At 47.3% G+C, this 14966-nt stretch overlaps 1 protein-coding gene across 11 annotated transcripts in view; it reads left to right on the forward strand.

Moving 5' to 3' along the window:
- Nucleotides 1-14966, forward strand: part of FHOD3 (formin homology 2 domain containing 3) — a 505390-nt gene that overhangs the window by 451244 nt on the left and 39180 nt on the right. For all 11 annotated transcript variants that reach the window (XM_034643279.1, XM_034643277.1, XM_034643280.1 and 8 more), the window contains one exon: nucleotides 7769-7927. In XM_034643279.1, coding sequence (XP_034499170.1) covers nucleotides 7769-7927 — 159 coding nt within the window. The remainder of the gene's footprint in view (nucleotides 1-7768; nucleotides 7928-14966) is intronic.

The raw sequence follows: 14966 nt of genomic DNA on the forward strand, positions 1-14966 counted from the left end.
AATGCACATGAAGATTAAAATACATCACATTGGACAGTTGAATCCTTAAATGTACATTCGCAGTGCAGATATAACCGATTTTACTTCTGTTTCTAATCCTCGACTGTGATTTTCATAAAACACAGCTGCAAAGAGCCACTTCCGAATTCTGGCTCATGAGAGGTTTTTCATTAAACACAATAGCGAGCAACACAAATAAAATGGAATAGACTTCATGAGCCAGCACAGAGCAAAGGGAATCGGTTTTGGGTTTTGTCAGACAGCTTACACCAGACCAGAGTTCCGGAACATGCTTATGACCATCCAGGTCACACCCAAAATGAAGATTCACATTCCAGATCCAAGGCTGGGTGACCACTTAGTGGAAATAAGAACAGAAAAGTATGCTTTTGTATTTCCTTTCCACATAGTTTTAGAAATAGTTTTTCTCTCTCAGCAGGGAATATATATAGCTTTTTAGTAAGATGACTTTAATTATGTTTTGTGGAGAAAGGCAGAAATCCTGTGCTAAATTTCATCATGTTGTGTTTCTACTGCTGGTCTAAGATGTGGTGAATCACATAGGATATCATAGGAGTGACCCCAGAGAAAGGTGTCAGGGCAGAAAGCCCCTGGCGGTAAGGGGAAGTACCTCTGCGGACCTGGAGCCCCCAGGAAGTGGTCTTCACCCTGTGTGCCTAATCAAGAGAGGCAAAGTCCCTCCTGCTCCCAAAAGGCAGTTTTTAGATCCTGAGTTACAGATAGACCCAGACAGGTGTGGCGTGGAAGAGGAAACAGAAGGAAGGAAGAGACTTGGTCTCCTCTTTGGGGACTCAATCCTGTCTTACTCCCTTGGGCATACTAAGTTTATCGTGGGAAGGGAGCTCCAAAATGGGTTTGGAGAAATTTTTTCAACTTTATTTATCCTGACATTTCAAAGGGTATCAGAAATGATTAGCAGTGACTTGTTAAGAAAATTCAGAGAATGATGATTTATTTGGTCTGGGGTGAGTCCCTGCCTGGGTTATTTTTAAAAGCTTCCCAGGGACTCAACCAAAGTTGACACCACTGATTTAAAGTGAAAACTGAGGCAACAATGAGGAAGGTATTGATCCCCCCACCCCACCACTCTCCATGTTGACTCCCCCCACCTGCCCCAATCTGTTTTATTCTTCCAAGAAGAGAGTCAAGTTTTTCTACCTTGTATTCAAGTTCACGACATACAGAAATGATATTTAACATCACCCTCAGAAAACTGAATTCTGTCTGGAAGTTCAAAACCCAACTTTGGGACTTAAGTGGGCTGACCATACATCTAGTGTATCCAGGTTGGCCCCGGTGTATGCCTGTCATCCCAGCGTGATTATTAAAGCACTTCCTTGCTCCCTCAGGGGTCTCCTCGTTAGAGTACTAGACACACATGATTACCATTGGAAATGCAGCTGTTTTGCAGCTAGCCTCAGCTGTAGAAGACTGCTGCAGAACGGGGAAATTAATACTTTTTTTCCCCTAAACTTCATGATAAGGCAAGCCTATTCTGGCAAGTTCCTCAGAAACTCTCTTCCTAACTATGGGATTTTCAGCCTTTATTTAGACATAGTTGGGTGATGTTGTTGCCTTAATGCTTGCCCATGTGTATCAGTCTCCCTTGTTACAGGACTTAGGAAAATTCCACAGCTGTCACATCTTTATGACATCTGTATCATGGCCTCATTGTCATTGTCACTTTCTCAACAGGCAGTTTTGAAAATATCTTCTGGCGTCACTCTTTTGGCAGTTAGCAGGGAGTGAGGAGGAATGATTTATCATCGTAAAGCCCGTGCTTTGCTGAGCCAGACCCAGGGTCTGTGACAGCGATGCTGAGAAGCGTTTTGAGAGGTGGTGTATTTCATGGGACTGTTCTCGGCTTAGGGGTGTTCATCTAATCACATCCTGAGCGCACATTCTACGTTCAGTCACAGCACCATCTGGGTGACAAGTTCTATACACTGAATATCCACTCTTTAAAGGTTGCGTCCTTTATTTCTAGTAAAATCAGTCTTTAGAGATTCAGAGGACTGATTCTTCATGGCAGCATCAGGAGACTGGAAACCAAGCCCTGTTTACCTGCCCATATGGCCTGCCTCCCCTTTGGGTCCCCTCTCCCCCCATGCTTAGTTCATATTTGCCCTCATGAGGAATTTTCTGCCTTCCATGGAGCGCTAGTCCGACCTTGGTCTTCCTTACCGTGGTCTGCTGCAGGCAGAAGCCCGAGGACTGTGTGGAGAGGTGGAGCCAGGTTTTCTGTTTTACTTCTAAGAACCACACCCACAATGCGATTGTGTGGTGTTAGCTGTGGCAGAATGTGTGGCCGTGTCTTCAGGAGTCAGCATCCAAAGCTGCTTTACCCCTGAGTGTGGAAAGACTTTCTCTATAGCTGCCAGTTCAGCTCCCTGCATTGGGCTGTGAGCTTGGCATTTGTTGGGTACGTCATTCGCATTGTAACATTGATAAAAACTCCCCACATTGTCTATAGCTGTTGGGACTTTATCCTACATCATTCATAAAAATGGTAGGACCAGTCCTTGTTACATCTTAGAATGGACAGGAGGACCCTGTTACTGTTTTTCTATTTTAAGAAATGTTCTCTTATCCCTGCCTTTTGTTTCCTATTTTTAAATTGCATTCTTCTTGAAAGAATGCCTTTCTACTCAACAGTCCTGTCTCAAAAGCCTTTAGACTTACAAACAGTCTGAATCAGTGACTCTAATTGCATGAGAGATGATTTAACGTCTACGACCCGTGGCCCTGTTCTAGACCAAGGAGGTCAGAATCTCAGAGGATAGAACCCACGCGTCAGTGATGTTTAGAAGCACCACTGAAGATTCTTTGCGTACCCACAGTTGTAAAGCGTTGGTCTAAAAAAAACTACATTGTCTGGTTTCCCTTCAGAAAGTGTTAGTAGATTGATCAGTCCTGTTTCCTCCTCAGATACGTGATGTTGAATTTTTCCCAAGCTAGTGGTAGTGACTTAATGTGTACCCTTTCTGCTGTCAGTCATGGAGGCAGCCATGTCTTCTGGAAAAGGAAAATCTCCTGTTCTTTCTCTAGAATATACCTTTGCATTAGTCCTGGAGACCAGTCTATTAGCTTCAGAAGGGAATTCGGCATGTGGAAATCACCATGATATTCTTTGTTAAAAACAGAAACCAAGATGTTCTCTACATTCTTTTTTGCAAGATCTTTAGTGCCCCTGAAGATGCGCTCATTTTCTGGGATTCTGTGTGCCGGAAGGTCTATGCGGACTCTAATGAACACCATGAGCTATTTTCAGTCATTCACAAAGCCCCATGAAATCTGTCCATGTCCCCGGCAAACAGCTCTGTGGGCTACATTGAGTATGGAGTCTCTATACTTTCCTCTGGAACTATCATCTTCAGGGTGGGGCCACTGATCGGATCTGACATTCCTATTTATGTAGGTGCCTTTGATCAGTAAATGTGGTAGATGCATTCATTAGTCATGAAAAATATGTATTGGTAGACCACGTATTTTTAAAATGTCAATAGAGTAAAAACAATAAAAAGGAATCGCTGTTGGGAAATAGGTAAGAGCTCATTTTTAGAAAGCACTATGTTCCAGGCATTGTCATAAGTACTTTGCATGTATTAATACCAGTAATACTATTCTGATAGTTCTAGCAAATACTTCTGTAGTTCCTACCGTGAACCAGGCATTGTTCTTGCTGCTTTACATCCATTGTCATATTATTCTCACAGCAAACCTTGTGAGATATGTGCCAGAGAGGAAACTGAAGCACAGAGAAGTCCAGTGACTTGCCAAAGTCACACAGCCATGAATGGTCAGATCCCAGCTGAAGTTACCTTTCAGGGCTCCTAAGTCTGTCCATGTGATCCTTGGATTCCATTTTGTTTCTACTATTCTTTGACAAAGGTCAATCAGCCAAGGCTCTGTCCTCCACCTCAGAGAGTCTCAAGAACTCTCAGGGAGGAAAGGATTGTTGGAAGGAGGCTCCTGGGGGCCCGGGCTCTGGGCACAGCATGCTAGACTAGGACTTGGCAGAAAGTGAAAACAGGAACAGCAGACTCTGGGGTGAGAGAGTTGCCCCAACAAAAGAATAATATCAAGGGAGGGTGGGGAAACCATATGTCTCTGAACATGCCACTTTTCCAAATATGTCCCGAAGTGTTCAGGGGAAAAGAGGAACTTCCTTAAGGGGTATGGGGTATCCTGGGAAGAAACCAGGCTCTATTTGCTTCCAGAAAGCCTGGTTAACCCAAACTTTTGAGCAGAACCAGGCAGTAATGCTTAGTACAGAAGAGAACACCACCTTTGAAGCCCCAACTATCAGGGAACCTCTAGCATGCCAACAGTTGCCTTTCCAGAAATGTGTCTCTGGGGAAATGCTTCAGCCTTGGATGCCATGTAGGGCTTTTGTTTGTTTTTGTTTCTGATTCAGCCAAGAAGGTTGCGGGGGGTGGGGGGAGTTGTAAATGGCCAAACTGGTAAGAGAAGAGGTTACCCTCCACGGAAAGAGATGCTGTTAAGGCCAGCAGAGATCTCTCAGAAGGGTCAGGAAGGAGGCCCCTAAGGCAATTCAACAACCTTTTTCCAAGCTATGCAAGAAGACTGAAGGTCTAGCTTCCAGGAAGGCAGAAGTGAGCCCTTCCAGGAAGAGACTTCAAATAGGCAGCATCCACGCCCCAAGGGTTAGAGGATTTCTGAGAAGTGTAGAAGGGGTGGTCGATTTAAGTGGTTATTGCTGGCTGCTAAGGCTTGGGGGAGGGCTGTGACCGTTCCCTGCAGCCCCAGATTCACCTAGTTGTCAGCTTCCTGGGTTGGGGTCTGCTCTCTGGAACCAATCTGCTCTAAGATGCAGGGCCCTGCAAGCAGAGACTCTGTCACAGGACCGTGTGAAGGACATCACGTAGGTCACACTTACTGATCTGGGGCTTTGACCACAGAGAGACAATTGAGATGCTTCAGACTCGATGATGGCTGATCCGGAGACACGGACATGTGCTCCCCGGGGACAAAGACCTTGGGCCCACCCTTGAAGGTGCTGTTCTAGGTTACTGTGGGAGGGAGGGAGAGATCGGACATCCCCACATGACCCCTCTCTTGTTTCGGGCAGCACAGACCCCAGGGGCACATGCGTGTTCAGCATCTCGTGGAGTCTGTTTTAATTATGAAGAACAGCATTTAGAACACCTCTTGGATAAAATCCAGAGATTGAAAAATTCAATTTCAGATATTACTCTAATTCTTTTTTTTTTTTATGTTAGTCACCATACAGCACATCATTAGTTTTTGATGCAGTAACACCCAGTGCCCCGTGCACTACGTGCCCTCCTCAGATACTGCTTTAATTCTTATTCTTTCCTTCACCGAGTGGGTCGAAGTGCTCTGAAAACATGCGGAGTCATCTTTGGGGACAGCTCTCCCTGTCGTTTTGGGATGCTCAGTGGCTTGCTGCTCCCTGACTCGCAGAGGAGTGTGTGGGCGTGTCCACTGGTGTCAACTGAGTTCTGTTGGGAACGGAGACAAGGACAGGTCAGGCTCAGAGCCGGTCACATAGGTGTCTGCACGTTGTAGGCTGTTCTGAATGCTGACTGAGGGGAAAGGACTGAAATCTGAGTGGTGCTTCTCTCTCAAGCTGTTTGCCAGAGGCTCTGTCTCGCTGGAGGAGGGCATCTTTTCCTCATTTGCACACAGGCTGGGTTGGGCTCAGTCTGCTCAGCCATCTTTCCAGGCTCTTGGAGTGAGAGGGGCTCTATAGATGAGAGGCTAAGGGTAATGATTCCCGGGGAACCCCTGCCTTCCAGGAGACGCCTGCTGTCCTGGAGCCTGGCTGGGGGTGCTTGCCTCCCGCCGTCCCTGCTACCCTTCTCACGTGGCACCATTCCACATGCTGATAGGATGTCTACCGTAGGGTCTCCAGGCCTCACGTGCTGGCACCCCTTTTCACTGCCTCTTCTCATTGTTTTGCCAAACCTTTTCTTGTTCCTTCTTCACTTTCCACACACAAAATAATATCTTAGGTTTGAAAGCTGAATTTCAGGGGCTACCAGTAAGCTTACTTGATTAAATACATAGAAGATCGGTTTGCCCTGCAGAGTGGTGAACCTTCGGCACCACATGTCCCTGGGCATTCAAAACTGCTCACACCCACAGGAATTGTTCCTCCTGGCCACCAGGCCCCAGAACAACTGGGATGCTTTCAGTTCTTTTCTTTATGAGGAAATTTTAATTTATTACCAAATGCATATTTAAGGATTTAAAATAGAATTTTAGCAATTGAGTTTGGAAGGGCTTGGGAGGACTTAAGGAACCACAGTCCATTTCTCCTTGCCAGCTTCCAGCCTCCAGTGTTGCAGCAAGCCAGCCTCTCCAGAAAGCTCCGCCGCTCGCAGGCCCGGCCAGTCGGGAGGGCCTGTGCACAGGAGACCGGCCGTCCGAGCATCAGCCACTCGGCTGGGGCCTGGAGCAGCCAGCCCCTGAGCTCCCCTGCATGTGGCCCCCCAGCTTCCAGCCTCATCCTTGGCAGTTCCCAGCGAGCTAGACAAAGCCTCTTCTCTCCTTGTCTTAACTGCCCAGTTCCGGGCTCCATCCTAGACAATGTTTAGGGCCCAGCTCAAGTGTCAGCCCTTCCAGACCCTGACCCCCTCCAGCCCCAGGTAAGGTAGTTACCCCGCTGCTGAGCTCTTTCCCATGGGGAGCACACCCACCGTCATGCTGAACAGGCCTTTTCTTTTAGGAGGCTTATTGTGCCACATTCATCAGTGTTGTCCTGGGCCGTTCCATATGTGAACACAGTCATCCTCCCAGCTCTGTTTCGTCTCAAGGGAAATCTGAGCACAAACAGGGTGCTTATGAGCCGAGTCTCATCCACTGGTCCCCGTTGCCACCCACCCTTAACTTCTGGAGAGCTGAGGGGGGCGCGGAGCGCCTTGTCATCGCGGCCCTGGCCCCTGTTGGCTTACCACCTCACAGACTCGTTAGGCTCTGGTCACGTGTTAGCTGAGGGCCTGCCCCCCAAGGAGCACCCAGGACAGTAGGGAGGCCATACACACAAGGGCTCCGTGAGGACACCTGTCCCTCTCTTTGGGCCCTTTGCCCATTCATCCTTCATTCTTCTTGAGCGGTTTCCTTTTGGTTTCCCTTCCTCGGAAGGCCCCTCTTCACCTCCCAGTGGGCAGCCGCCTGGTGTCTAAGGGTTTCAGGTCCTCTGTTGGCAGGGGCACAGGCTGTGGAAATGGTGAGAGGAGCCTGGAGCCTTGCAGCCGGGGATGCAGAGGGGCTGACTGACCAACGAGGTCGGATTCTCCTCATCACTCTTGTTTTCTCATCATGTACACTGATGGTCTCCATCTCCGGGCTCGTACCATGTGCGCTAGGGCCAACCAAGGCACATTCCGACACCTTGCAGCCTGTAGGAAGGGAGCTCTGAGAGGTTTTAGTTTTCTTTCCACTGCTTCTATGGAAAAAAACAGGATTTTTTTTTCTTCCTGCCAAATATTACATTTTTCCCAATTGAAGGAAAATCAATTTTATTTTGTAATGTGTCTGACTCGCGAAGTTCCATTGCTGACCCATGCTTGGCAGCTTCTCAGAGCTAATCCTTGATCTCTTTCCTCTGTGCAGAGCGGTAGCCAGCCCTTCCCTGAGCTGAGTCGGGGCCATTTGTTTTCATCTCTAAATAAGTAGTGAGTTTGCTTTTAATAATGAAACACAGAAAAGACCAAAGATGATGCATTAATCTTGGATTCTCCTTTTTTTTATCACCAAGAAAACTGCTGCCGATGGAAAAAGGCAGGAGGTCATCGTCCTGGACCCCAAGAGGAGCAATGCCATTAATATTGGTCTGACAGTGCTGCCCCCTCCGAGAACGATTAAGATAGCCATTTTGAATTTTGATGAATATGCCTTAAACAAAGAAGGAATTGAGGTAAGAGAAGCTCTATCAAGCATTATTTGTGTTCTGTTAATGTAAAGCGTTACTGTGTTCAATATGACTTTCTCCACAGGGTGACTTGCCATTTTGCTGTTTCAGCCACACTCTGAATAATGTTAAGAATTCTCACATTTTTTTTTGGTAAAGTTCTGGATCATGAAGGGAAGCCCCACTTGGCCTGAAGTTCAGTGAGCCTCACTCTCGGCTCATTTACTGCCTGCCTTCTGATCACGCTCACCTACCTCAGCGTGGAAGAAGACGAGGATAACCTCCTGACGGGGGCTGGTGGGGTCTTCTTTCACGTCATTTCCCACCACACGTGCTGAATGAACAGTTTCACAAGTAGGGCTTTTAGCGCGTGCTCACCTCCCTAACAATGACTTTCCTTCTCTCGGCGCTCAGTGGGATGCGTAGAGCTAGCTCGTGGGTGATAAGCTGGAGAACCCACGCCCCCCGCACCTTTGGCAGTTGTTGGTCTAAACCGCAGCAGTGGAGAGAGGTGGGTTGCTGGCTGGGACTGTATGGCCTGCCGAGCTCAGCGCTCATCTACCAGGCCTCGTTCTGCGTCCACCATGGGATGCTTCCACTCTGCGGCAAGTTAAAGCTTCTCTTCTAATAACACAGAAAGAGTGCGTGGGGCAAGTGGCCCAGCACGTAGATGCCTCCAGATGAGCAACATAGCCTGGGGCTTGCTGGGTCACCATGGGGATGTGAGGACACTGCTTTGTGGCAAGGAGCCCGGGATCCCTTTAAAGCCTTCCCATAGTTGGGGTTCATTCATTCGCAGTCTTATCTGAGGGACTGGAGAGTGGGCAGGACAGTGAAGACTGGCTGCAGAGGGAGAATGAGCCCCTGACGGGGCGGAAGGGCCCAGGACCACAGTGCAAGGCTCACCCATGACCCCAAGTGTGGGAAGGAGCAGTGGGGTCCATGGGGCCAAGTGGGTCTGAACCCAGAAGGGCGGGCATGCCTCTGCGCTTTGGAAAAAAGAGGCCCCTGCAGGAAAAACTGGGCTCCTAGAGGCTTATACTGGGTTAGTAGTGTCCCTTCAAAATCCATGTCCACCCACAAGCTCAGAATGTGACCTTATTTGGAAATAGGGTCTTGGCAGAGGCAATCAAGATAATGTCATATTCATTTAGGGTTGGCTCTACTCCAGGGACTAATGTCCTTATAAGAAGAGGGAAGTTTGGACAGAGACACAGAGGGGAATGCCATCCTGTGAAGACCGAGAACACAGGGACAGAAACAGAGCAGACTGACACGTGATGACCAAGGCAGAGATTGGAGTGATGCGTTTAGAAGCTAGGGGACACCAGGGATCGCCTGCAACTACCAGAAGCTAGGAAGAGGTGAGGAACGTTCCTCCCTAGAGCCTTTGGAGAGAACACCACCCTGCTGACACCTTGCTGTCAGACTTGTAGTCCCTCAGACTGAGAGAATTCCGTTGTTTTAACTACCCGGTTTTGGTGGTTAAACCCTAGGGAACCAATGCAAAGCCGGAGCAGCTCCACTCTGAGAAACACACACACGCCTGGTTCCAGGAGCCAGTACGAGGTGGAGCCTGCATCTGCTGTCTGCGTGGGGAGGAAACTGAGCCCCAGCCCTGGAGTCAGGCCAGGCAGCAGACCAGGTGAATATATCTAGGTGGGCAGCCAAGGAATGAGAGCGAGTGGCGGGCCAAGGCAGGGATCTAAAGGAGAGAGCCCGTGACAGCAGGCAAATACAGAGAGGAACATTGAGGCAGCTGCCGGACAGTGAGGAGGCAGCAAGCCAGGCCTCGGTGTGAGGCAGTCCCTCTCTGGGGCCCCCAGAGAAGCGAGGGAAGAGAAGAGCATTGGCTGGCCACTAGGCCGGTGGGAGCTGCCAACCTGGATGAACCCAGCGCAACGTGTCTTTCATCTGGGGCGAACTATGTGGTAGGCCCTAGCACACATTCCAGCCGTCGTATTGACTTCACTGTGTCCTTTGGAGATCGCAAAAGCTTCAGATCCATCCAAAGAGAGGCTTCAAATGCAGCCGGAGCCAGCCTGATGGAAGGGAAAAATGACATCTTCCCCTGTTAAAAATATTTCTCCTTCTTGTCATGAGAACTTGAAAGTCCGTCAGGAAAGATTGATTCCTTTGGGGTTTGCCTTTGTTCTTTCCTGAAATGTAGCTCTCCGTGGGTAGGGAAAGTTTCAGGTACAATAAGTTACTTCGATTTCAGAATAACGCAAATTACTTTTTTTTTTTTCTGACTGGTTTCCAGTGAGGACCTTTTTGATCCAGGAAGGAGCAGAGCACCAGTAGTGCGGCTGAGGGCACGGGAACAACGCGGCAGTAAACGTGCCTTCCCGTAGCTTCCTTCCTGTGGGCAGATGCTCATGATACAGCTGTTATGTTGAGGATGAGGAGAGAGTCCCAGTGTCAGTCAGGGCCCGGGCTCATGTGACAAAAGGAACAAGAGGGAGAAGACTCCTGAAGCAAGCAGTCCACCTCACAGCGCCACCTACAGTGTGCCCCCCCCCCCGGGGGCAGTAGCTGAGGTGCGGACTGGTGACAGCGGGGGGACACAGCCACAGAAACACCGCTGAACCCTTCCTGAGCGTTTGCTGTGTCATGAGTGCGCAGTGAGTGCACCCCCAGTCGCAACAGCACAGGGGGTGGCACATTTTTAACACAGTGTCTGAACAGTTTCTCAACCGCATCACTACTGACATCCTGGATTGGACATTTCTTTGTTGTGGGAGCTGTGTTCTACGTTGTAGGACGGTTAGCAGTGTCCCTGGCCTCCACCCAAAGTGGCCAGTGGTACCACCCCAGCGGTGACCACCAAATATGTTTCCAGCTTCATCAGATGCACCCTGGGGGCAAAATCCCCCTGAGGATTCCTGACCTGAGGCCACCCCTGTGAATCCAGAGACCGTGTATATTTTTCTTTCTGTCTCTTTTTTTAAAGATTTTATTTATTTATTTGAAAGAATGCAAGCAAGGGCAGAGGGAAAAGCAGACTCCCCGCTGAGTAGGGAGTCCAACCTGGACCCTGAGATCATGACCTGAGCCGAAGCAGGTGCTTAACCAATTGAGACACCCAGGCGCCCCAGGGACCATGTTTGCTTTTCAGTTCTGGTCAGTCATGCTGAGAAGAGTCCAGTGGAAACCAGACACACTCATCTGTCACCTGCCATCTCTGGCCGTTGATCTCCTGGCCCTGAGGGGGCATAGCTGTTCTAGATCCCTGTCCTGAGCCACTACCCGGAACTTACTCTCTGGGCTTGTTGTTCAAGAGCTAAGCCAGGACGGAGAAGAGATGGAAGTGGTGTACTTACAGATCTTTACTAATAAGATTTCCAGCTACCGCCTGAAGGGCCTTCTGCCAAACGAATTGTCTGCTTCTTGGCCCCAGGCCCTGTAGCATGGTGCCACGGCTCGGCTCGATAGGGCCATTCGAAACCTCTGTGTACCAAATGTGATTAGGACGTATTAAATTACGTCCTGCGGCTTTGCTTAGCAACCCAGTGATGTGTATCTGGCTTTGTCACGAAGGCCTGAGGGAGTGGTTAACTAACTGCATTAAGGAAGTCATCTTTCATAAGAGTATTGAACTTTAGAGCACATTTCGGGGCCATCTCTAAGTAGTATTCATGACATTTTTCCAAATAAAACAGGTCATCAGCTTATCATAAATGAAGTATGAAGGGTTTTCCTTTTTTCTCTTGCTTTTCTGACTTTTGTCGTCTATATCTGCAAAGAGTAGCACATGTGGATGGTCCCATATGACCCTTACCTTGGCTCACTTTGGCTGCCAGGCCTGCCAGAGTCCTAGAAACAGAGTCCCTTCGGCCGCATATACACAACGAGAGCACAGTTTCAGGCTGTTCGTGCTGTGCAACTGCCATCGGAGTGGGCGCTGGACACACGGATGAGCCTGGGCCCGGGAGCCACAGTCACTCAGCCGCGCGCCTTAGCCACACGGGGGGTCTTGCCTTTCTGGCTGAATAGCCACAAATTGTGGCAATGGTGCTGGAAAAGTAGGAGCAGCCCCCTCGGTGGCTCTCCAGCTCCGCCGTGGTTGATTCAACCTACCTTCAGGCAAACCACTTCACCTGCAAATTTGATGCAGCAATTTCTGCCCCACAGGCCTCACTGAGGAGTCCTAAAAATGAAAGAAAATATGCTCAGGATACCTTGAGAAGCAAAGGGAAGAAATCCCTGTGTAAGAATAAGTGCATGAGCAGAGAGCCGTTGACGCATGAGATTACACAAGTTGTACACAAACCAGCCCCAGCTCTGAGTGTTCCAGCTTTCTGCTCTTGTCACCAAAATCCCTGTGCTAGGTTCTCACCCACAGCTCTAGCCAGGTTCTGTTCCAGACTCACGGGGCAGAATAATAACTCGTGATAGTTTTATCTGCAGGTGAATGAGATGGCCAAACCCAAAAGCATTTGGGTTCATAAAAAAATGAGACCTCTCCATTTTTCTCTGGACTATGGTTTTCAGATAACCAAGCAAGTAGACTTAAAGCAGAGCTGGCAGGACACCGTCTGGGAGAAAGCAAAAAAAGAAAACAAACAGTGAGATTAGTATGTAGTGGTTTTATTTGATGTCTTTTTCCCTGTGAAACCAAATGGTGACGGTAAGATCATCAGTAAATTCGTAGACATGGTGGAGGGGCAAATTAAAGGTACCTCTTCCCGCTCACCCCTTATCTTCTGCTCCTGGAAAGAGAGGGCCATCGGCTCATTGAAGAGGGCTTTAGCCCGCCGTTCCCCCACTTGGCGGCTATTTTGACTGCCAGGGATGTGTAAAAAAATAAAGTGAAATAAACTGGCAGATGGCAACCTCATAAATCTTCAGTGGTGAACAAATGGTTTAAATTAGTCAGAGAAGTAAAAAACAAAAGTAAGAGTGTTTGATTACTTTCCCAAAAGAAAGAAGCAGCTAAAATCATTGCAGGAAAATGCCTTCTGAGGAAGGGCGGGGGGGAGTGTTGACAATTTTCTGTTTTGGACTTCTCATACATGCTTCAAACAATTTAAGCAGTAAGAAAATTGAAATACAAATTCAGTTTTTGCTTTGAAGGCTAGTTCAGTTCAGATCCTGGATGTTTTTAAAGGAGTGACATCTCAGATTGCTTTGGTTATTTTTTTAATACCATCTGTGGGGACAGGTGGGAGCACGGAGCATGGCTACTGGATGTGTGCCCTGATGCCCACATTCCGCCCCCACTGTCTCAGCGTGAGGGCCACGATGAAGGGAATGTTGGAAGAGGACGTAGCTAGGCTCCCCTTGTGCAGCGTCACTATGACCAAAGCACAACGGTTTGGCATCACTGGCTTCCAAGAAACGACAAATATGACCAGCCCGAAGAACTCTTCCATCAGACCCAGGCTGCCAGCCACCCCACCCAGACAGATCCTGAATCACAGTCACGTGAATGTTGGCGTGTTTGTGGATTATGCTGTCTTGTCCTGTTTTTTATCTTATTTTGAATTTTTTGCATTCATATAAAGGAAAATTGACGTGTTTTGGTGCCCAGTTCTAGGACTTTTAAAATCTGTAAATCCACGTAGTGACCACTATAGTCAGGATTCAGAACCATCCTGTGTCCCAGAAAAAGTCTCATGCTAGCTCTTTCTAGTCACGCCCGTCACCCACCTGTAGCCTCTGGTGACCACTGATCTCTTCCCATGACTATGGTTTTGTCTTTTCAAGAAAGTCACATAAATGGAAGCATGCAGTGTGTAACCTTTTGAGACTGGCTTCCTTCACTTGGCATGATCGATGCTTTTGTGATTCATCCAAGTTGTGGTATGTGTCTGTAGTTGGTCCCTTTTCATTGCCGAGCACCACTGCATTACTGGGATGTGCCACGGTTGCTCTGTTCGTCTGTCGAAGGATTGTGTAACCTGGTTTCATTTTTGGCAACTGTGAATAAAGCTACAGGTACTCACTTATGAGTTTTTATGTGAACCTAAGTTTTCATTGTTCAAGAGTCAATACCTACAAATGGAATGGCTGGGTTGTATGGTAAATCTGTGTTTAATAACTTTGAGGAACTATAATTTGTCTTTGTTCTTTTCACATGTCTTTCACAGAGGAAAAGGTTTTTAATTTGGATGAAGTTCAGTTTCTCAACCTATTCTTTTTGCTGTCGTGTCTGAGAGTTTGTTGCCCTAACATGGGCCACAAAAATTTCCTTCTGTGTTTCCTTTTGAAAGTTTTGTACTTTCAAGTTTGTACTTTGCACTTTTAGATTTGTGATCCCTTCTGAGTTAATTTACGCGTAACGTTTAAGGTTTGAGGTTCATTTTTTTTTTTTTTGGCATATGGATTCCAGTTCTAATATCACTTGTTGAAAATACTGTCATTTCTCTACTGAATTGCCTTTGCACCTTGGTCAAAATCACTGGGCTGTATTTGTGTCCTCTATTTTCGGACTCCCTGTACTGTCCCACTGATCTGTGTGTCTGTCCCATGCCTGGGCCACACTGTCTTCTTCCTATAGCTGTACAGTAGATCAAAATTGTTTTGGTTCATCTGTTTTGCCGTATAACGTTTTTAGAACAAGCTTGTCTACATCCACAAAAAATTCATGTTGTTATTTCTGTTGGAATTGAGTTAGATTTATAGATCAGTTTGGGGAAAATTAACATCTTGACTCTATTGAGTCTTTCAGTCTAGGAACATGGTATATCCCCATTTATTTAGATTGCCTTCGATTGCTTTCACTAACATTTTTACTCTCTAGCATATAGGTCCTGCACGTGATTTGTTAGATTTATACCTAAATATTTCACTCTAAATAGTACTTTTTTAAAATTTCAGTTTGTAACTGTTTGCTGTCAATATAGAAATAAAATGGTTTTTTAATATGTTAACTTTAAATCATACGATATTGTTAAACTCATGGTATTATAAGTTTTTTGTAGATTCACACAGTTATGCTGTCTGTGTTAGGAATAGTTTTGCTTTTTCCTCTCTGATCTGTATGTCTTTTTTTAATTTTGTAAGCCCCATCTTGTTCCCAGTCTTAGAGGGAAAGTGTTCA

The sequence above is a fragment of the Ailuropoda melanoleuca genome, chromosome 14 (assembly GCF_002007445.2).
Source record: "Ailuropoda melanoleuca isolate Jingjing chromosome 14, ASM200744v2, whole genome shotgun sequence".
In the NCBI taxonomy this organism is placed as follows: Eukaryota; Metazoa; Chordata; class Mammalia; order Carnivora; family Ursidae; genus Ailuropoda; species Ailuropoda melanoleuca.